The following is a 21,953-nucleotide window of genomic DNA, read 5'->3' as shown; positions in this document are numbered from 1 at the left end:
CTTTTCTGTAATTAGGTATTCCAACAGCCCCAAGTCGACCTGTAGCCCAAGAAGCAAGCAGCACCGCAGTGATTCTTCACTGGTTACCTCCGGCAAGCTCAGGGAACTGTGCCATTTCTAACTACACTGTGGAGTACAGACAGGAAGGTACAGTTGTGATTTTACCTACATTTTAACATGGATGTCAAGGGAGAAACACATAATTTGAAACCAAGTGACAATATACCATGTCAGGCTGAGGTTATCCATACAAACAAAATGCATTACTCTACACATCCTACCTCACAAAAATATTCAATAATTTTTTAGATGTTTGTATTTGTTTTAATTAAATAGCCTGGTTGGATAAGTGTCCAGCCCTCTTGTAATGGCAATCAGGTGTAAACAATCAGCTTCAAAAGCACACACCAAGTAATGTGGACTCCACTTGGGTTACATTGTAGTGATTCACATGATTTTAGGATAAATGCAGCTGTTCCTGTAGTGTGTTTCAATGCAAAGTCTCAATCATGAGCACCAAAAAGCTTTCAGATGAACTCTAAGACAAAGGCACAGCTATAGGCACTGTATATGTCCAACACCAAACAGTATTGAAATAACTTTGGTGGTATTCATATAAATCATGTAAATGCAAATTCATGTAAAGTTCCCTTGGGTTATAAAAATGTGTATATTCTCTTTAAATTACATAGAGCAGTGTAGTTTGAGGTTTGTTAGGTTTTTTTCAGCCTTCCCAAATAATGTCATATTTTTAAGGGCTATGAATTACACAGATTTGTTCCTCTGATGGGTTATTTTGCTCGCAGCTTTGAACTCTACAATCTGTCAATCACTTACTGCTTGTTCCCGGATCAAAAGCGTCACTGTAATCCTCTCTTTGGTGAATGAACTTTAAAATATGTTCTGAAATTCACAGGAACTTTTAGGAGACATTAGCAGGAGTGAAATGTGACTTCCTTTGATATGCATCGTTGTATTTGTAGTGATTCCATAAGAGAAGATTGTCTATGAGCATTTCATGAAGAGAGAGAAACAAATAACCACCTAGGATTAGATTCTGTGTACTGGTAATTTAGTCTACGACCATTGTTTGCAGATTTCAAAAAACAGTGATAAAGAAGAATGAACTGATAACACTTGTTTCTGCTATATTTCGCAACTCATACCGCACTAATTACATTTCAGTTGCATAGGATATAGGATGAAATCTTAAAGCAGTTTAGGAACATTGCCTAGCTCTGCAGTTTTTGGTGATTTTCTTTTTGTTTCTGCAGATTCCCTAATTTGGCAGCAGTCTTTGGAGTCCACTGCGGACACGTGCATTAAGATAGAAGACCTGCTCCCAGGAGGGCACTACCAGTTCAGAGTCAGTGCCAGTAACCCCTGGGGGGTCAGCCCCCCCAGTGAGCCCTCTAACATGGTGACACTACACAGTGCAGGTAAGTGTAGCAATATACCTGTAACCATGGGGATTGACTTTATAGTGGTGGAACCTCCATTTTTGGATGGTAATATACTGTAGCACTAACATAAAATAATTGTCACTAATACACAATTTTATAGTTTGTCTCTGTGGTGTCATATTATGTTAACATTAGTGAACAACATTTCTTAACAAAGAAATCTCTTGCAGAAAATGTAGTCGGGCAGAAGACAGCCCATTATTGATCAGTTTCTGTAGCAGACAAGAATTTAGCTTTTGAATCTTTTGAAGATAGGAAAATATGCTACACTTTTATGAAAATGTTATTGCTTTACTGACTTATCTTTCAAACCAATACTGCATATTTTAAAATTAAATCATTTGTATTGTCATTTTAAGAGTCATACGATGGAACAGATATTCAGTGGAAGGATAACTTTGAATCAGCTTACATGGAATTGAGTGAAATTGGAAGGTTTGTTTAAAAAGCTTATTTCAAAATATTACCAAATTTTGGCCTTATTTCAGACATAACAAATTAAACAATGGGTCTTTTTGTTGAATTATTCCATTACTGTACATGCTAAAACAGCATGTGTGCAATTACTATGATACATTATTGTAGTCTTTAGCAATGATGCATTTAAAAAATAAAAATATTAGATGGCAAATTAAATGCTTCCCTAATTTAATTTACTATATGTTTTTTATCATCAGCCAAATGTAACCCTGCTGAAAAGCTTTTTTCTTTCTTTAAAGTGAACAGTAAATATTCCACATTTCAGGTTCAAAATTGGACAAAAATGAATAAAATGGTGGTTAAGTATTTGGCCCCAAGTCAGATGTATTTCCCAGAATGGACTGATTGCGTTAAACATTCAGTCATCTTGTTTCTGTAGTGATGTGTAGATGATGATTATTACTGATGCTCTTCTGTTTTACTTATTGTGGTTTCAGGGGCCGATTCTCAGTGGTAAAGAAATGTCTCCATAAAGCTACCAAAAAGGAGGTAGCAGTTAAATTTATCAACAAGAAAATGAAGAAGAAAGAACAAGTGGCACATGAGGCAGACATCCTAAAACATCTCCAGCACCCACAGTTCCTTGCTCTATGCGATACCTACGAGTCCATTGGGAGTTTTATGTTAGTTTTAGAGGTGTAAGTCTCAATGGCCTTCCAATTTTCTTCGTATTTGGTAGTCATCTGTAGACTGTTGTTATGGGTTTTCTTTATTTCTTTATTTTCTTTATCTTTAAAGGAGGCACTTTAATTTCCTAGTATTTACAGGAAGCTTAGAAACTTTTAAAGAAAATGAAACATTCCTAAGCATTATATATATATATATATATATATATATATATATATATATATATATATATAAATGAATGTTGTACTCATTGGCTCAGGTCAGAAGGAGAAGGCACTGTTGGAAGTACAATAGTTGTAAGACAAGGGAAAGCAAGAGAACAGATACCCCTGTATTCATCTGAACAGGGAGAGAGTTTTGGGTACATGGTTTTTTCTGCTATTAGAAATGTATGTTTTGTGCCAGTGTCCTAACAATGTAATCATTAAATTGTGTGTATGTGCATATTCTTAATTTGTTTATGTTTGCTCTTCAGATTGGAAGATGGGAGACTTTTAGACTTTCTAGTAGCACATGATGAACTGATGGAGGAAAAGGTGGCTTTTTATGTCCGAGACACTTTGGAGGCTGTGCAATATCTCCATAACTGCAGAGTTGCACACTTAGATATAAAGGTAAGATTCCCCAAACTCCTACTTATGATGTGCTCAGTTAAATAATGGATCCTGACTTCTTAATTTTTACTTATAGGTTTGAACTGTTATTTGCCATGAGATCAATAATAACAAAAGCAACAACATAAACAATACTAACACCAAGGGCATTTTAACAGTAGCTTTAGCTGAATGTACATAAAACAAACCCCTTTGTTTTTTATTCTGCCAACAGCCAGAAAATCTTTTAGTTGATCTCCACATTCCAGTTCCCCGTGTCAAGCTCATTGATTTTGGCGATTCCATTCAAGTCACAAACCGATGCTACGTTCACCAGATTTTGGGAAATCCAGAGTTTTCGGCTCCAGAGTTAATACAGGGGACTCCTGTGGCACTAGGTACAGATATCTGGAGTATCGGAGTCCTGGTGTATGTCATGCTCAGTGGTGTCTCCCCGTTCCTGGATGAGAGCTTGGAAGAGACTTGTATGAACATCTGCAGGCTTGATTTCAGCTTTCCTGATGAATATTTCTGGGGAGTCACTCAAGCTGCTAGAGACTTCATTATGGCTGTCCTTCAGGGAGACCACCGAAAGAGGCCCACAGCCGCCACCTGCCTGCAGCACCCCTGGTTAAACTTCCACAGTGGCGAATACTCCAAAACACCTCTGGATACAAGTCGGCTGGCCTCCTTCATAGAGAGACGCAGACAGCAGAATGATATTCGCCCTGTCACTAACATCAAGAGCCTCATGTCGAGTAGTATGACCCACAACTTGTAAAAGCTGTCAAAAACTGTCCAGCAGTGAATAATATAATATAGACACAAAAAAGGTATTTAGGTAGAGCTTCATAAATAAAGGAAAATATGCCTTTCTTTCTGTAAAGATAACACTTATAAAAGAAAACAATAATCTCTGGAATCCACATCAGTTAATTTAAAATGAAGGTGGAGTTATAAGGATATAAGCAATGATCTGCTAACAATCTCTGTGGACAGTAGGCAAAGTACTCTAATTGCCAATTATGAGGGCTGTCTAAAAGCCTCTGCAAGTATGGAAGCACCCAGATAGTTTTGCTTACAAATGTTATTTGTTTATTTTGTTATTGTTTGTTTCATTCTGTGGCATAAGTATTATTTTCTTCACATGATCATACATATATATATATATATATATATATATATATATATATATATATATAATATACACACACACTATATGGGTGATATTTATCAAATATTTATTTAAATACCCCACTTTTAAGTATTGTTACTTAAATCAAGTATAACCCTTTTAGTGCAAAATAGTTATTTTACAGCAGTCATCTAAGATATTATTTGGAGAAACTTTACCATTTATAATGTACTTCATATTTTTAGTAGTAGACTTTATTATTAGAAAGATTAAAACTGTATCCATTGTGTTTTGATAACTTACCAGTTATTAAAATTAGTGTGTGCTCTTAATTAGCTGTTGTCTTCAAAACATTGACTTCACAGATTCTGTTTTAATAATTTGTGTTTTTCAAAACAGTCTACATTCAGCTAAGTTAATTAATCACAACTAGTTAGTTAACATAACCTGCTCAGACTATCATTGTAGGTAAAACATCAAGACTTTCTCTGTCTCAAAATATTATAAAATATGAGAAACTACAAAACACTGGAAATCGTAATAAAATGACACAAGGAACTAATGCCATTTAATACCTCATTTTAACTCATAAAAGGGTGGACAAAAGCCTTAATACTATTTATTATTTGAAAAAACTGTACAGCCAGAAAGGTCCAGTTTAAATATGTTTAAAGTTAAAATGTATTATATATATATATATATATATATATATATATATATATATATATATATATATATATATATTAATTTAGCTGGAAATCATTTATATTGATCTATATTGTTTTTTATATAATTGTTTTTCTTTATTGTATTTTGTAAAAAAAAAATAATAATAATAACAATGAATGATCACACAAGAAAAAAAAAATGGTGCGTACAACAGAAACAATTATTCTGTGCCAAAAAAGAGACTCCAAAGTGTCTTGAACATAATGTCTTTTCTGTGGGTCAGCAACTTGTTTTTAATTTTTGTGATGTTTAAGTACCAAACAATATCTTTGCCAGCTATTAAATTATTTGCAGGGCTATTAGAAAATAAATTAAACCATTCAGGGACAACTGGCATGCTGTTCAAATTAGTGAAACAACTGTGACTGTATTTCCTGTCATTCTAAAATATCTTTTAAATCTAATACTAAGTTGTTATTGATTTTTGTTAGTTTTTCTAACAGTAAACTTTGTAGGTTTGCATTTTAATCCAATGAGGTGAGCTAAAACTTAGTTCCTGCCTTGAAGAAAAAAAAAGCATCAAAACATATTTTTTTTTAGGATGGACATTGTCTTCAACAAAATAAAATGTTTGTTTAAAAGTTTTTATCCTTTGAAACTTATTCTACACACAGGTTGTAAGGGTTACACATTAGGTCACTTTACATTTTTAAGCTTTACATTTAATGCTGGAATTCTGCCCCTGTAGCATCATAATAATAATAATAATAATAATAATAATAATAATAAATGTCTAAGTCTATTGCATTATTTAATGGCATACAAAAACAAATGGAGGGGCAGTGATCTTCTGTGATTTAGCTTCCCAAAAATGATTTGGTGTGGCATGGCATATCACTTGGGTGACTCAAAATACTTTCAGAGCTTAACAGTTGCATGGCGATGACAAGGGCCAGAGATAATCCATTCATTTATAGCTTCAAAGCTTTCCCTTAAATAATAATTACTGTCAAACATTTAACTGTCTCAAAACACCACTTGTCTGTGTAAAGAAAATCATTACACATTAAAACATGGTTCTGATTCAATAATCTACTGTCAAGTCACTCTCACTGGTGTATGTGGCAACTGGAATTATTATTGTTCAATATTATTTAATGGCCAATGCAGACTCCAAGTTTTTGATTTAATATTACATAGCTTTGTGCCAACTGAAAATTGCGTCACGAAGCAGGTATTGTACTGGTATGGCAACGTTCTAGTTACACTGTAAACACTTTCAGCCACTGCAGTGTGTATTTCATGTTAAACTAACCACAAAGCTTAAATCAGTTGATTGGTGATGGTGCATTGGTTAAAATACTGTAATAAATAACTGTTGTTCAGCTTAACATTCATTGGCAGGGATGAAACTATTTCCATGATCTACTAAAGTAGTACAGATGCTATGTGTTGTATATGCTTTGATCTCTGCAACAGCATGCACCATATAAAATACATTGACATGTGGTATACAGCATTTTGTACATAGTTCTGTGTAAAGGATTTACAAAACAACAAATCTGCAAAATCTTTTACACAACATGAATTGTCTGTTTGTTACTGAATGTTTAATAAAGAAAGTGCTTGTTTTTAATTTGCCTGTGTTATGAATGCACCAAATGCATTCTCGATACAACCATTATTAATCATTACATGCAATTCTTAGTTAACACCATATTCATGCAGCACTCTAGATAAAAGGCTACTGAATCAATTTTACTTTTTTGTATGTCTTGTGCCATTTTCTGTACAATTGTAAATTTGATATAAATATTGTTATAATGATATTTAATTGATTTGTAACCTCTACTGCCCCCTAGCACCTATATTGTCATGTCAATTCTATTGATGTATTTTCTCTTATCAGATTGGAAAGTGTTGAAAACAAGTCTTTTCTACAATTGACTAGATCAAGCAAAGTAGTGTTCAAGATGGTATTCATTCTTCATAAAGAAAACTAATACAATTCAAATATAATTTAACAATAACAGCATATAAAGATTAAAAAAATAAAACAAGAACTTCAAAAAAAAAAATGGTAAAGGTAATATTAGTAGAAAGTTTAAGTTTCGTAGTCATTGCATTTAATAATACACATCATGCCTGACCATTTTTGTAGCTTTAGAATATACATCACACTTTACGAGACACGATGGAAAACAAGAGACGCTTCTTCACACATTGTCGTCACAATCTGAACAAACTCCCCAGCAATGTAGTTGATGCTGAAAATCTGGGAACATTTAAAAATAGACTGGATAGTATCCTTGGATCACTTAGTTATCAATGGACACCAAACGAGCATGATGGGTCAAATGGCCTCCTCTCCTTTGTAAACTTTATGTTCTTATGTTCTTAAGTGTATGCATCGTCGTCAGCCTATATCGATCCACTGCCGGATGAAGGCCCAAGCGGTTTCCACTTGCTTCGATCTATAGCTATAGAAGTTTATTAATTCATCTAGCCAGATTTTATGTGGTCGTCTACTATATCTTTTTCATCTCTTCAGATCCATTCTAAATCTACCTTTGTCCAGCCCATTGCCATTTTTAATTTAACACTTTCAATTATGTCATATTTTGGTTTGTTTTTAGATCCTTTAACCTTTTTATATCTCTTGTTATGCCAAGCATACCTTTCCATGCTTCTCTCTGTTGTCCACAGTTTCTGTAATATTTTTACAATATATTTATATAATAGTTTTAGGCTTTTATACTACGGGGATTCACCAGCACAAAACAAATAATGCAAGACAGTCTGCTTTCCTGCAACAGGTTTTGAACAGGAGCACACAGAAATAAAGAAATGTTAATAGCATTAAATACCTGAAATGAAAAGTCAGTCAAACGAAATTATTATTATTATTATTATGAAATAATACAAAAACAGCCTTCACTTCAGTATCAGACTTGCAGATCCTGTATGAAACTCCTCTGGATTACAACAATCAACACAGAAGAAAGCACGCACAATGCTTTCAAGGATAAAATACCTCAGAGTTTAGTCCATCCTAATAATAATAATATTATAACTGGACCACCTATTGTAATTTGTCAGAGTATTAGGGGGCCAAGCAATTAAGTGACTGGACACCTATTGTAATTTTTAAGATTACAATATGCACCTCGCTTTGTGCACAAGGGCATTGTCATGCTTTCCTGATTCCTGATGCTTTCCATGTAGTGTACATTTCCACAAAACAGAAAAACACCCCAGCCCCGGTACGGGTAAAAGCCAGAACAAGCCAAAAGCTGGTGGACGAGCCAGTAAACATGCTTTGACCATTCCTATACTGGTGCCAGTCAACTCAGCCTTGCCCACAGCTTACACAGAAACTTGTTTGTAGTACAGCAAGAATCCAAGTGCTACAATGATGGTTCTTGTTTGTACATAAGCTGTGGGCAAGGCTTAGTCAATTGGCAGCAGTATAGGGACAATCAAGGCTTGTTTACCATTCCATCCGACAACTTAAGTCTGGGTAGATTAAAAGCGTTCAACGGGACACACTTCAGTGTCATCATGGAGCGCCTTCACCTTTGATCGAGGAAAGACCTGCGCTTTCTTTTCTTGTCAGATTGTAGTTTTAAAGAATGGAGACTGCTATAGCATTTGCACTGTTCCTCTTCCACATACCTTTTTCAAGGATTTCGAGAAGTATTATCTGTACAAGATATAATAAATCGGTACATTGCTTCACTTCTCTACCAAGATGGCGGCGACAGGTACTCGTGATGTCACACGTGATCTCTATAGTGAAAGCTGTACCATTTTCGTGAAGGCCTAATTCATAATTTGATCACGAAACTTTGCAGGTTTTTTTTTTTTTTTTAGACTTATTTAGAGTAGGCCTGTTGTTTTTCAATAAAATTACGGTTTTTGTTTCTGCCTGACTTACTCATTATAAACCAATTTCGATGGCAAAATAAAGATGTATATAGCCTAGTTATTCCGCATTGGAAACACTCGCTGTAGGCTTGAGACACTTCCCTCAGCAAAAAAAGGAGACTGTTGTGAATTTAAGGTAAGTTAAGGTGGTTTTCAGTGGCCACGAGTCTTGTCGTATTGAATAATATCGAATTACAATGAAAAGGTTTTTGTGTGCTTATTTTTACAGACACCTTTTTGTGCATGTCTACAGCAGCAAAATATCAGAAAGAAATGATAAAGAACCCACTGGGTGGAAATATTGGGTGTACCAGAGAGTGAAACGCATGCACCTTATAACATCCAAGCATTATATGGCTCAGTAACACCCTTAAACATATATTTAATTTCCGGTCACATGGACAATACATTCAATATTGGATTAAATATCATGTTATTCAACTATATAACACAATAACATTATGTGTATATATATATATATATACACACACACTCACCTAAAGGATTATGTACTAATATACTAATACTGTGTTTGACCCCCTTTCGCCTTCAGAACTGCCTTAATTCTACGTGGCATTGATTCAACAAGGTGCTGAAAGCATTAGAAATGTTGGCCCATATTGATAGGATAGCATCTTGCAGTTGATGGAGATTTGTGGGATGCACATCCAGGGCACGAAGCTCCCGTTCCACCACATCCCAAAGATGCTCTATTGGGTTGAGATCTGGTGACTGTGGGGGCCAGTTTAGTACAGTGAACTCATTGTCATGTTCAAGAAATCAATTTGAAATGATTTGACCTGTGTGACATGGTGCATTATCCTGCTGGAAGTTGCCATCAGAGGATGGGTACATGGTGGTCATAAAGGGATGGACATGGTCAGAAACAATGCTCAGGTAGGCCGTGGCATTTAAACGATGCCCAATTGGCACTAAGGGGCCTAAAGTGTGCACACCATTACAATATATTCAAACCCCACACCATTACACCACCACCACCAGCCTGCACAGTGGTAACAAGGCATGATGGATCCATGTTCTCATGCTGTTTACGCCAAATTCTGACTCTACCATCTGAATATCTCAACAGAAATCGAGACTCATCAGACCAGGCAACATTTTTCCAGTCTTCAACTGTCCAATTTTGGTGAGCTTGTGCAAATTGTAGCCTCTTTTTCCTATTTGTAGTGGAGATGAGTGGTACCCGGTGGGGTCTTCTGCTGTTGTAGCCCATCCGCCTCAAGGTTGTACGTGTTGTGGCTTCACAAATGCTTTGCTGCATACCTCGGTTGTAACGAGTGATTATTTCAGTCAAAGTTGCTCTTCTATCAGCTTGAATCAGTTGGCCCATTCTCCTCTGACCTCTAGCATCAACAAGGCATTTTCGCCCACAGGACTGCCGCATACTGGATGTTTTTCCCTTTTCACACCATTCTTTGTAAACCCTAGAAATGGTTGTGCTATATATATATAACACACGTAGTAATTGTAGTATATTACATTAAACCATACACTACAAATTAAAAAAAAAAAAAAGTTTTTGTTCTTACCTTTATGTTTGGGGTCGATTTCTCATTTTCTCAATTTAGATATTATACAATGTATATATAGAAAGGTAATACCAGAACGGGACCACTGACCACTAACTTTCCAATTGTGTGAGCCGATTAGTTCAAAATTCAACATACAAAATATTGGGGATTACTGGTTGGCTGGTATTAAGGTCAATCATTTAATGTAAATCAATGGTATTGCAAAGCAACTAATGCAGCCTGTACGATGTCCAATCAGAATCATGCATTTTAATTTAAATATTTGTACACCATTCAAGATGCAAGAACAAATAATATGGACATGTATGACACCTTTGCTCATTTTCACCAAGCAACCACGGTTTAAATCAAGCCCAAAATATACCAACAAGCTGCAAGCTGAGTCTTAATCGACTACGCGGCTGGACAAGCCCAATTAGCAACCCTGGCGGCGGTGATGATGATTTGCAAGTTTATCGGTCGCGTTGCGCAGATGTCTGCAGTTTTGCGCAGTTCTGAGGGACTCCAACCAATGGGACCGACGGAATTCTGCAGATCTGTGCAGAACAGCGGAAATCTACGCTACAAAGACGCGACCTATCTTCTGAACAGTGCCTTTGCATCTACGTCATCACTGCGCGCCGGAGGATTAGACGGGGTAACTAAAGGGCAAAGGTCCTCCCTTCACGTAGAGGACCACGCTGAAATCACGGAGGAAGAAACGTGTTCAAAGTCGTTAGTGTTGCTGTTGTTGTTGTTGCTGCTGCTGCTGCTGCTGTACGCTTTCGAAATGGAAAATTTAAACGAGCTTATCTTGAAGTTGCACGAAATCCAAGCGGTTAAATTTGGGAAATTCCAGTTGAAAAGCGGTTTAAGTTCACCAATTTATTTTGATTTAAGGGTAGTAGTGTCGTATCCCTCGATAATGAACCAGGTAATGTAACCCTGCCACTACTGCGTTGTCATGTTAATAATAGAGAAGACGCCTCTGCATGTGTTAAAGCCTTCTGTGCAAATAATATATATATATTTCTCCCCATAGGCTGTGCGGGTGATGAGTGAAATAAATACCTTTTGAGAATGATCATGTATCTTAAGCTGAGTTTTTGTACATTTCTTGTATGTTTGTACTGGAAGTCTTGATTCTGCAGACTATCTGATAGTCACTGCACATAGAAAGAGAAACGGACACATCTTGCTAAAAACATATTGCTATTACTTTTTAAAAAGGTTTCCAGTCTTCTTTACCGAGGTGCGAAGGAGGCAGAAGTGAAATTTAATTGTGTGTGTGGGGTCCCATACACTGCATTACCTTTGGCCACTGTCCTCTGCTCCACACATGACATCCCAATGCTTATTCGAAGAAAGGAAGCAAAGGATTACGGTATGTAAACCTTGGTAATCAAATAAAACCTTTCATTCATACACGTGAAATCGTGAATTAATATAACCTGACGCATTTAACAGGTTTAACTCGGTAGTATTACTAAACACTAAGTTTGCACTTCTTCCAGTTTTTGAAAGATAATATCTGACCTTTAAAAGAGAAACTGACTGAAGCCTTTTGTTCATTTAACGGTATCAACTAATATATGCAGTCCCACATGTGCTATTTAAATTCATAAAGTCCTCGATTTATAAAACTAGAGAACCACACTTTTTCAACAGTCTGCTTCTTGAAGGTGAGGCAATTGTCCTACCACATACCTTTTGAAATGTAATTATTTTCTTACATATAATTAAAGGAACAAAGCGTCTGGTGGAGGGTGTCCTCAATCCTGGGGAGACGTGTTTGATTATTGAAGATGTGGTGACCAGTGGTGGCAGTGTGTTGGAAACTGCAGAGGTGCTGCAGCGTGAGGGCCTGAAAGTGACCGATGCCATCGTATTGATGGACAGAGAGCAGGGGGGCAAGGCCAGGCTGGCACAGGAAGGCATTCGCTTACATTCGCTGTGCTCCATTTCCAACCTGCTGGAGGTCTTGCATAAGCACGGTAGGATCGATGCAGAGATGGTACAGAGTGTGAACACGTTCATTCGGGAGAATAACACGTTCACGTCCTCCAATGAAAACAGCGCAGTTCCCGCAAAGAAGAAGTGTGAGGATTTGAGCTACGGGGCCCGTGCTGAACTTCCTGGGGTGCATCCGATGGCTGCCCGGCTGCTGAAGCTGATGGAGAAGAAGAAAAGCAATCTGTGCCTGTCTGCTGACATGACCGATTCCAAAGAGTTGCTGCAAGTGGCCGATGCCTTGGGGCCCCTGATTTGTGTGCTTAAGACTCACGTTGACATCCTCCAGGATTTCCAGCCAGACTTGGTCAAGGCTCTGACAGCGTTGGCAGACAAGCACGACTTTCTGTTGTTCGAGGATCGGAAGTTTGCCGATATTGGGAACACGGTCAAGCACCAGTATGAAGGTAATTTGACGAGAATCCACATGGAAAATTAAGATGAAGTAACTGTGCAAGAACTATTTCAACAGGCAATGATTGTTTTTCTTTATATTAATGATTTATAAATGGCGCAATGTCTTTGTTACTCATTAGGTGGTCTGTACCAGATTTCGTCTTGGTCCCATATTACCAATGCCCATGCCGTGCCAGGCCCTGGGGTGGTGAAGGGGCTGAGCGAGGTGGGCAGGCCTCTGAATCGTGGATGTCTGTTAATTGCCCAGATGAGCTCTCAGGGATCCTTGGCCAGAGGGGAATATACAGAAACTGTGGTGAGAATTACCTTGACCGAACCACCTTCTTCAGTGCAATATGAACGATAGTTATGAGAGTGGATAATAGGTTTTCTGTACACTGTCCTTGGGGGGAAAAAGCCTACTTATTTGCTTTTGTGACATCAACTTTTATAATCTGAAAAATGTTTCCGCTTTTTCATAGGTTAAAATGGCTGAAGAACATTCTGACTTTGTGTTTGGCTTCATAAGTGGCTCTAAAATAAGCACTAAACGCCAATTTCTTCATATGACTCCTGGGGTTCAAATGCATTCAGGTGGTGAGTGTAATTGTTACGATTTTAATAATCTGGTACAGTAGTAAACTGCACACCCTGCAGATTATGAAAACCAGTTGTCCTCTTTCACTGTGATTTGCAGAGTTTTTAATTTTGTAAATCACCATGTGGTGGTGCTTTAGTGTTACAGATTAACATTTTCTGCTGATTGTTTTGACACGGGAAGTTGCACATACGATAAATATTTTTTTGCTCTGGTTTACCTTCCATAACAAAATACCTGCATCTGCCAGCATTAATCTGTGAATTGCAACTTTTTTTACACCATGTTTTCTTCATATATAAAATGGGTTTGCCAGTTTACAAAACATTGTAAAGTAGGCTCCTGTTCACAAATCCTTCACTTATTTTAAATGGGAAGATAAATTATTGTAACAAATTTAACCAATCTTTCACTCAGGAGATGCTCTGGGACAGCAGTATGTAAGCCCTGAAGATGTGATTTATAAAAAAGGCTCGGATATCATCATTGTGGGAAGAGGGATTTTAACCTCACCAGACCGAGTCAAGGCAGCAGAGGACTACAAGACCGCTGGGTGGGAGGCTTACTTGAAGAGGCTTTCTGTACTTTAACATCCTTTCCTCAGTCACCAGATGGCCAATGCCACACAGATTCCTACAATAAAAATAAACCAATGCGTACATTCATTATGGGATTTTATTTTGGTACATAAGCACATACTGGTTTGTAAATTCTTTTTTATTTGAGACTGAAGAACTACGTTTCAAATTTCTAGAGTTTAAAGCTTACTGTCTCTCTGTTTGTCTCTGTGTCAGCCCTCTCCAGGTCCAAATAGTTTCTCAACAGTATGGATTATTTCTGTTATTTCAAATATAGTTATCTTATCTCTAAGGCTCTGCATTCTGTTGTGGCTGTTCGTCTTGTTGTTTTAACAAAACTTACTGTGTTGGCATCCTTGACCAAGAGGTTATTCATTCATAAAGTCTATGCAAGTCATTTAAATGTCTTTTGTTAATTAGTTGCAATGTGCTTAGTAAACTTGTTTGCCCCAATCAAGAAGGAATGTACAACCCATAAAATACCAAATGAAACTTCTGTCAGGCTCCCCTGCCGCTGCCGGAATTAAGAATCATTTTAACATATACAGCGACTCTCGTGCTATTTTCTGCAACTCTGCAGTGACTATTAAGTTTCGTTTTTTTTTTTTTCCTCTCTAAAAGAGTAGCCTAGTGCTGTGTTTTTCACCCTTTCCAAGCCTAAAACAACACCTACTTAACATAAAGATTTGTGTGACACCAATCCTTCCATCTTCATTTTTTTGTTTGTTTTTGAGTTAGGGAACAGAGGGCACTTAGGCCCCTGCCTGATCCTCTATATGTTTGTACTTTTCCAACAATAATAAAAGTTAAAACATTTATTAAATAATGCCATTCAAGTCCAAACTGTTCTCTAGTCTTTTGTAGTATGTGTGCACTTAGTGGGTCTGTGTAACAATTATAAATTGCAGTTTCTAAAAGATAGTGGTTATATTTTCAATTTTGTTTTTAGAAAATGGAAACATTTACAATTTTGTATAAATGTTCATATTTAAAGTTCAAATGTCATTTAATGGAAAAAAATCACTTAATTTTAATATATAACATGCAACAAACAACATGCAACATGCAAATCAATTTATAACTTTTTTTTTTTATAACTTTTTTGAAATGTGTTTTTCTGGGGTTTTTTGTTGGTATTCTGTCTCTCACTTAAAATACACCTACCATTAAAATTATAGACTGATCAGTTCTTTGTCAGTGGGCAAACGTACAAAATCAGCAGGGGATCAAATCCTTTTTTCCCCCCACTGTATATATGTATATATATATATATATAATTACACAGACTATGTACACTGATCAGCCATAACATTTTGACCACTGACAGGTGAAGTGAATAACACTGATAATCTCGTTATCATGGCACCTGTCAGTGGGTGGGATATATTAGGCAGCAAGTGAACATTTTGTCCTCAAAGTTAATGTGTTAGAAGCAGGAAAAATGGGCAAGCGTAAGGATCTGAGCGACTTTGACAAGGGCCAAATTCTGATGACTAGACGACTGGGTCAGAGCATCTCCAAAACTGCAGCTCTTGTGTGGTGTTCCCAGTCTGCAGTGGTCAGTACCTATCAAAAGTGGTCCAAGGAAGGAAAAGCGGTGAACCAGCGACAGGGTCATGGGCGGCCAAGGCTCATTGATGCACGTGGGGAGCGAAGGCTGGCCCGTGTGGTCTGATCCAACAGACAAGCTACTGTAGCTCAAGTTGCTGAAAAAGTGAATGCTGGTTCTGATAGAAAGGTGTCAGAACACACAGTGCATCGCAGTTTGTTGCGTATGGGGCTGCGTAGCCGCAGACCAGTCAGGGCGCCCATGCTGACCCCTGTCCACTGCTGAAAGCGCCTACAATGGGCACGTGAGCATCAGAACTGGACCACGGAGCAATGGAAGAAGGTGGCCTGGTCTGATTAATCACGAGTTCAAGGTGTTGACTTGGCCTCCAAATTCCCTAGATCTCAATCCAGTCAAGCATCTGTGGGATGTGCTGGACAAACCCATCCGATCCATGGAGGCCCCACCTCACAACTTACAGGACTTAAAGGATCTGCTGCTAACGTCTTGGTGCTGGATACCACAGCACACCTTCAGAGGTCTAGTGGAGTCCATGCCTCGACGGGTCAGGGCTGTTTTTGCGGCAAAAGGGGGACCTACACAATATTAGGCATGTAGTCATAATATTTGTAATGAGGCAGGTGGATCCACAGATCATATGGGAATAACTGAGGTCAAGTCATGGATGATGTACAGTATAAAGTCTGATACCCTATTGTCTAGCACAGGCATTGTATAATAAAATGTTGGATTATTTGCATCAGTTTTTGGATTGTAGCTCATTTTTAATTTAAGTGATAACACCAAAAGCACCTGTACATTAATGCTGTGAAATGATTACCTGTTCACAAAATCTTCCTCATTTGGTCCTGTGGGCCTTGATGGGGATCTGACTACAGTCCACAGCACTAATGACATTGGGGATCTCTGCATAATAATGTAGTATATTTAATAAAAAAAATGATAAAGATGGGATTGGCTAGTCATTCAATTACAGATATATGTTAACTTTTGGATGTTTATTAAATATTTCACACAAAAATTTATAGCTCTGGAAAAAATGTAGACCACTTAACATTGATTTCTGAAGTTGGAGTGGTCTCTTATTTTTTTCCAGAGCTGTATATTGCATTTATGCATACCGAGATTGTTCACTTTTACTTCGAGTAATTTAGCTAGATTTGTATTAAATTGAGCAAGAAGTGTGTACTTTCAATATTTTACCACAAGAGGTCGGCAGGAAGCCACGACAGTTTCAGTTAGGCTTAGACAGAAAAAAAGTAACTGACAAAAATATGATCTTTAAGTTGTGGATAATTTGTATGGGTATAAACTTAATATATCCATAATCGGTAAAAAGGACTCCTGAATACATCTTTTTGTGAAAGATTGTTATATATTATAGACAAACTACTGGCAGTAATCATGCTTTGTTTAGTATTGTATTGGTAATATGTTACATTTTTTCAATGACATTCACAGCTTGGTACCTTGAGTATCAAAGGAAACAATTAAAATTAAACAACTTTCATAACAACTGTAAAATTAGTCAATTGTGATATTTGATTAATGAAGATTCATTAAATGTCATCTAATCACCTTACTGAAAAAGGTATGCTAATGTATGCAATTCCATTGTATGATTTGCATAAGAAAGAAAAAAAAACATGCATTTTAATATACAATGTGGAACGTAAAAGGAATTTGCATAGTACTTATTAGTTGAAGTAGACTTTCCAGTTTTCCAAAAAGGGCTTTGCCTTTCTGAACAAACAGCTCTGCTCAGCTTTATAACAAATAGGTGTACTACTGGAAATCTGCCAATGTAGACATAATATAATTTGTCTGGTAGAATCCTGAAACTTGGAACAGGTGACTGTTGTTCTTGTGACATGGGTATTTAATTGGTACCAAATGGACTGCTTTGCCTCCTTTTTGTGTTACATTGGAGTGCTGGTCTGGAGTAGCTGGAGGTGAGTTCTAGGGATACAAGTGTACTACTTAGGACTGATCAAAATATATTTAAATATGTCTTTTAATATAAGTTTCCACTGGTCACTGCTAAGTAGGATACCTAGACGTAAAGCTTGTTCAGGCTGCATTTTCCTTGTTCATAAGATCATAAGGAAGCCAGATTGTGTGAAAATAATTGATCAATAGGATTAAGGGTTAGAAAATAGATTTTTATTACCATTCTAAACATATTATATTGTGCTGGAAGACCCTATAAGATATGATCCTCACATAAAGAAAGGATAAAGATCACAAGGAATTCTTCACAAATGCATACTTTTAAATTGTATTGTAATACTTGTATTATGAAGTAATTGTATGTTTTAAATCTGCTTTTATTTAATAAGTAACTGTGAATAATTGTGTGTTATATATTGCGCATGCAAAGTGTACACTGATCAAGTCATTTTTGTTTTCCAGAATTTTGAAAAAATGATGACCAGAGAAAATAAGATCATTTAGAAACACTTTTGTTTTTCAGTACAATATTATTTAATTAAATGTATACCACCAGTAAAATATTGATATACTGAAATATTGAATACTGATATTGGGGGCATAGTGAACCAGCAGATACAGGTAAACGAGCCTGTTAGCAGAAGATACCTGGTTTTTGGTCAAAGTTTGACCTCACTTCATGTTACTCTGAGCAGATAACACAACAACCTGGGATGAAATGTAAAACCAAAATCCCATTGTCGTAACTCAGCAGTTGTCGATGCTTACATACAGCAAACAGAATGAAGGGCATTTATTTAATACAAAAATGTTATTAATGCCTATTCATATTCATGTTCACATAACTAATATACATCATGTTAATTGTTGCAATATTTAATCAATGACAACTAGCTTATTAATTCACAATCTTAAAAACTACTACTGGTTTCCACATTAGGAAACATAGGAAACTAGTTTGTGTAGATAGTTTCCTTTTATTTCTATTCACATATCAATAAAAATAAAAGCAATTACTACTAAGTATCTATATACCTTTTTATATAGTTTTAGAAGTTTTACTTCTTATTTGTGCTTCTAGGCGAGTTGTTAGCCAACAGACGAAGACCATGAAAGTGACTCAATTTGCAAGCCATATGGAAATGTTTGTGTAAATTAGCTGCTGCAGGTGGGTGGAAAGAATGAGGCAGGTGTGTTTTTTTCTATACAGGTTACAGAAACTCATCTCTACCTCTCAATACTCCATTCTGTTCCATTTTACAATCACCCCCATGCATGGGGCTCAGACAACAGACCTATCCTATCAGCTCCATCAGCTCTAATTAACAAACGGACACACTTGGTTTGCATAGAGGCCAGGTTGGAATAATCAGGAGGACATAATCACCTCCTCCTGCCCACCCCCTAGGTCTCTTGTGTCAATATTTGATCAGAGCAAACGCACCGTGCAACAGGTGTGCAGAAGAGGATCCTCTCCCTTTAAAGGCTAATATCTTTCCCCCTTTACCTATCCTGATGAATTGATGGGTTGCTATTTTTATCCTCACTATATAAACTCGCTGTTTGGCATGTAGGTTCATTTCCCCTAAGATGCAGGAAGGGTAAAAGATGACATTTCTCCCAACTCTGGAGGACTCTGCCGACGTGTCATTCTTGGGAAAGTAACCAAGCTGGTGACAGGTAAGCACTTTTCATAGTGATTTAAACTCTTTCCTACTGTTTCCTAAATTTCATGTATACCAATACAAATGGTTTATTTATATATAATATAAAATGTGTGTGTATATATATATATATATATATATATATATATATATATATATATATATATATATATATATATACATTACAATAAAACAGCATAATTTAACTGAAAGTCACTTTTCTTTCTGATTCCTCTTTTTTCAGTTTGTTATAGTACTCTCCTTGACTCCTTGCCTGGATTAGAATCTCTGAAGAATGATCTTCATGCATTGGAATAAGAACATTTTAAAGTTAAAAGTGAATCAAGCAAAACATTTTTTTTGGGAACACCTGAAGAAAACTTCTCAATCCACCCAAGCAGAGAGGTCCAAGAAGTGCTCATCTGTCCTTGCTGCTTGGTTCTACTGCCTTAGCCTGAGACTCAGATGGTTTCTGTATTTGCCTCACGTTGAGCCAGACGTACAATACCTGCAGATGAAGTTTTGTTCGTTCGGCTCGCGTTAAGCAGGTACAGATTTTCAACAAATCTGAAACTCCAATCAGGGATGTAAGGAATTTAACCAAACTTACCTACAGAGTGTGTAAAGATGGAAACGTAACACACTTGCATTCAATGAAAGCCAAGATCTCTGAATAGTAATATTACTTAAAACAAAGTATTATGCATTTCGCCATTTTTATCATGAATAAATGAACAAATAAAGGACAGATTTGAAGTTATGGATTGGTCATCATATACTTAAAGGGAATATTCAAGTTTTCTTTGAAGTATTAATTATGTGTAATCGTCAGCCCTCCCCCACCCCCGGATTTAAATGAAACGGGACTGTTTGAGAATACCATACAAGGTCATGGGTGAACAGGATTCCTAGTTTTTAGAATAAAAAGTAACATTCAATATAAAATATGCCTTTATGGGATTGTATCCTATCAAAAAGCAACACTTTGTTAAAATCTGGAATATGCTGTAGTGCTTATTTTTGCTATGGCATTCCACACCACCGAAATTAAAAGTTTTTGCTTCAAAGGTGTTTGTCAGTCACAGTTATTGTAACCCCTCAAGGCAATCAATTAAAGCAGTAATTGTTTAAAGTAGGGTAATAATCTATTAGAAGAAATAGAATGAGTGCAAAGTCCCCAGACAACAGTATATTACTTTACATACATACACTTTGTAACATTTCACATATAGGCTACTGCACTCCAGCAGTGATGGGAAAAGAAATAAAAAGATATTCTAAAAAGCCGTGCGTCATGGCCCATACCATTTGTATATATTTTTATATCAACCCCTCCCCCCACAATTCACTATGTTCTCTGAGGAAATTGTGTAATTCATAACATCATAGCCTGTTGGTATAGGTGTAAGACTAATATTCTGAAAAATAGTGTGTATAATTTATGTTGTATTGATGAAGTGCTGTAATTAATTGAATATGCTACATAATCCCCAAATCCCATACTACTGCATCACACCACAATCACACAAGTTTAACTGTGCATGTTTACATATGTATATATTTTAATTTAATTGCATGTAGTCTACAGTTTTAAAGGAACAACATCTTTGTATGAATTACACCTCTGGCTATGACAGTAGAACTTTTATATAACTTTTGTTCTGTAAAAACATATCTGCTATGAACTGTTAAAAGTATGTATTAGATTAAACAATAGCAGGCTTATACATTACAATGTAGCCACAGTGGAGCAAGGTACTTCCATAATTATAATTCAACGAAAGCCTTTTCTGAATAGACATGATGCATCTTTTAAACACATACAGCCTTCTTTTCAAATCACTAGTTCTGTAGCTTTTAAGTCAAACAGCAACTAGCATATGTATTTTGTGTATGGATTTGAACTAATCATCACAAATGGTTATTTATACAAACGTTCCTAAATGTTATGCATTGTGTTTTCACCTCAGAACTGAAATGATACAAGAAGTTACTATGGGAACCAGCTTCAAGATTTGTGCGATATCATTCAAACAGTGAAATGCAGCAGCTCTAACATGCTTAATAAACACTTTACTGGAACAGCGTAAAACATTAACTACAGAAACCAGAGAGGTCAATAATATGAAAGAGAACACCTGTCACTGAACTACCATGACGTCCCAAAACAATCTTATTAGGTTTATAGCCATGAGCCTAAAAAACAGAAAGGTTAAGGAAAAGCCATTTTCTTTGGATAAAACACATTCACATCTGATATTTTAAAATGGTACATCATTTATATTGTTATAACTCATTGCCATGTTATATTGTGAAAAAAACAATATCATAATTAGTATCTACCCTATTTTGGACCACTTCCGTACTGAAATTATTTTCTTTAGAATCATTAGGGTAAAGTAGATATTGTGATTTTAAAGAAATAAACAGATAACATGAGTTTTATCACCTATTTTCTGCCTGTATGGGCTAGTTAAGCCCAACTGCAAAATGGCACAGGCTGATGGAGGATTTAAAAAATGCTTAAAGTACTCTTTCTTCCCTGATTTTAATATATTTGCATGCCTGGCCTGTGACTAGTTTTGCAAGAAGGTGAACCAGAAACTAAACAAATAATAGAGCCACACTCACTGAGATCTCTTAACACTGAATCAAGCATTGAACCAATATATACTTGTATCGTCACATGAGAAAGCAGGAGACAATTTAATTAGAAGGCATATCAATTTAATGTGAATGCCTCACACGTATTTTCTTTGTT

General features: G+C 36.4%; 2 protein-coding genes and 1 long non-coding RNA gene across 7 annotated transcripts in view; all 3 read left to right on the top strand.

Moving 5' to 3' along the window:
• Positions 1-4,321, top strand: part of LOC136711964 (kalirin) — a 169,884-nt gene extending 165,563 nt beyond the window's left edge. For all 5 annotated transcript variants that reach the window (XM_066688573.1, XM_066688572.1, XM_066688571.1 and 2 more), the window contains 6 exons: positions 16-147; positions 1,275-1,439; positions 1,823-1,898; positions 2,381-2,581; positions 3,046-3,184; positions 3,399-4,321. In XM_066688573.1, the coding sequence (XP_066544670.1) occupies positions 16-147; positions 1,275-1,439; positions 1,823-1,898; positions 2,381-2,581; positions 3,046-3,184; positions 3,399-3,944 (1,259 nt within the window). In that variant the 3' untranslated portion in view covers positions 3,945-4,321. The remainder of the gene's footprint in view (positions 1-15; positions 148-1,274; positions 1,440-1,822; positions 1,899-2,380; positions 2,582-3,045; positions 3,185-3,398) is intronic.
• Positions 4,322-11,070: 6,749 nt separating this feature from the next.
• On the top strand, positions 11,071-15,183 carry umps (uridine monophosphate synthetase). Its single transcript, XM_066687928.1, has 6 exons — positions 11,071-11,360; positions 11,657-11,810; positions 12,172-12,843; positions 12,973-13,148; positions 13,315-13,429; positions 13,848-15,183. Exons 1-6 carry the CDS (start codon positions 11,217-11,219, stop codon positions 14,018-14,020), a joined length of 1,434 nt encoding a protein of 477 aa, XP_066544025.1. The 5' UTR covers positions 11,071-11,216; the 3' UTR covers positions 14,021-15,183.
• A 3,482-nt stretch (positions 15,184-18,665) lies between these two features.
• Positions 18,666-20,259, top strand: LOC136711418 (uncharacterized). Its single transcript, XR_010804725.1, has 2 exons — positions 18,666-19,208; positions 19,437-20,259. It is a non-coding gene; the product is annotated as an uncharacterized LOC136711418 (long non-coding RNA).
• The last annotated feature ends 1,694 nt before the right edge of the window (positions 20,260-21,953 follow it).

Source organism: Amia ocellicauda, chromosome 16 (assembly GCF_036373705.1).
Source record: "Amia ocellicauda isolate fAmiCal2 chromosome 16, fAmiCal2.hap1, whole genome shotgun sequence".
In the NCBI taxonomy this organism is placed as follows: Eukaryota; Metazoa; Chordata; class Actinopteri; order Amiiformes; family Amiidae; genus Amia; species Amia ocellicauda.
Note: the sequence above shows the minus strand (reverse complement) of the source record. Positions and strands in the feature narration are given on the sequence as shown.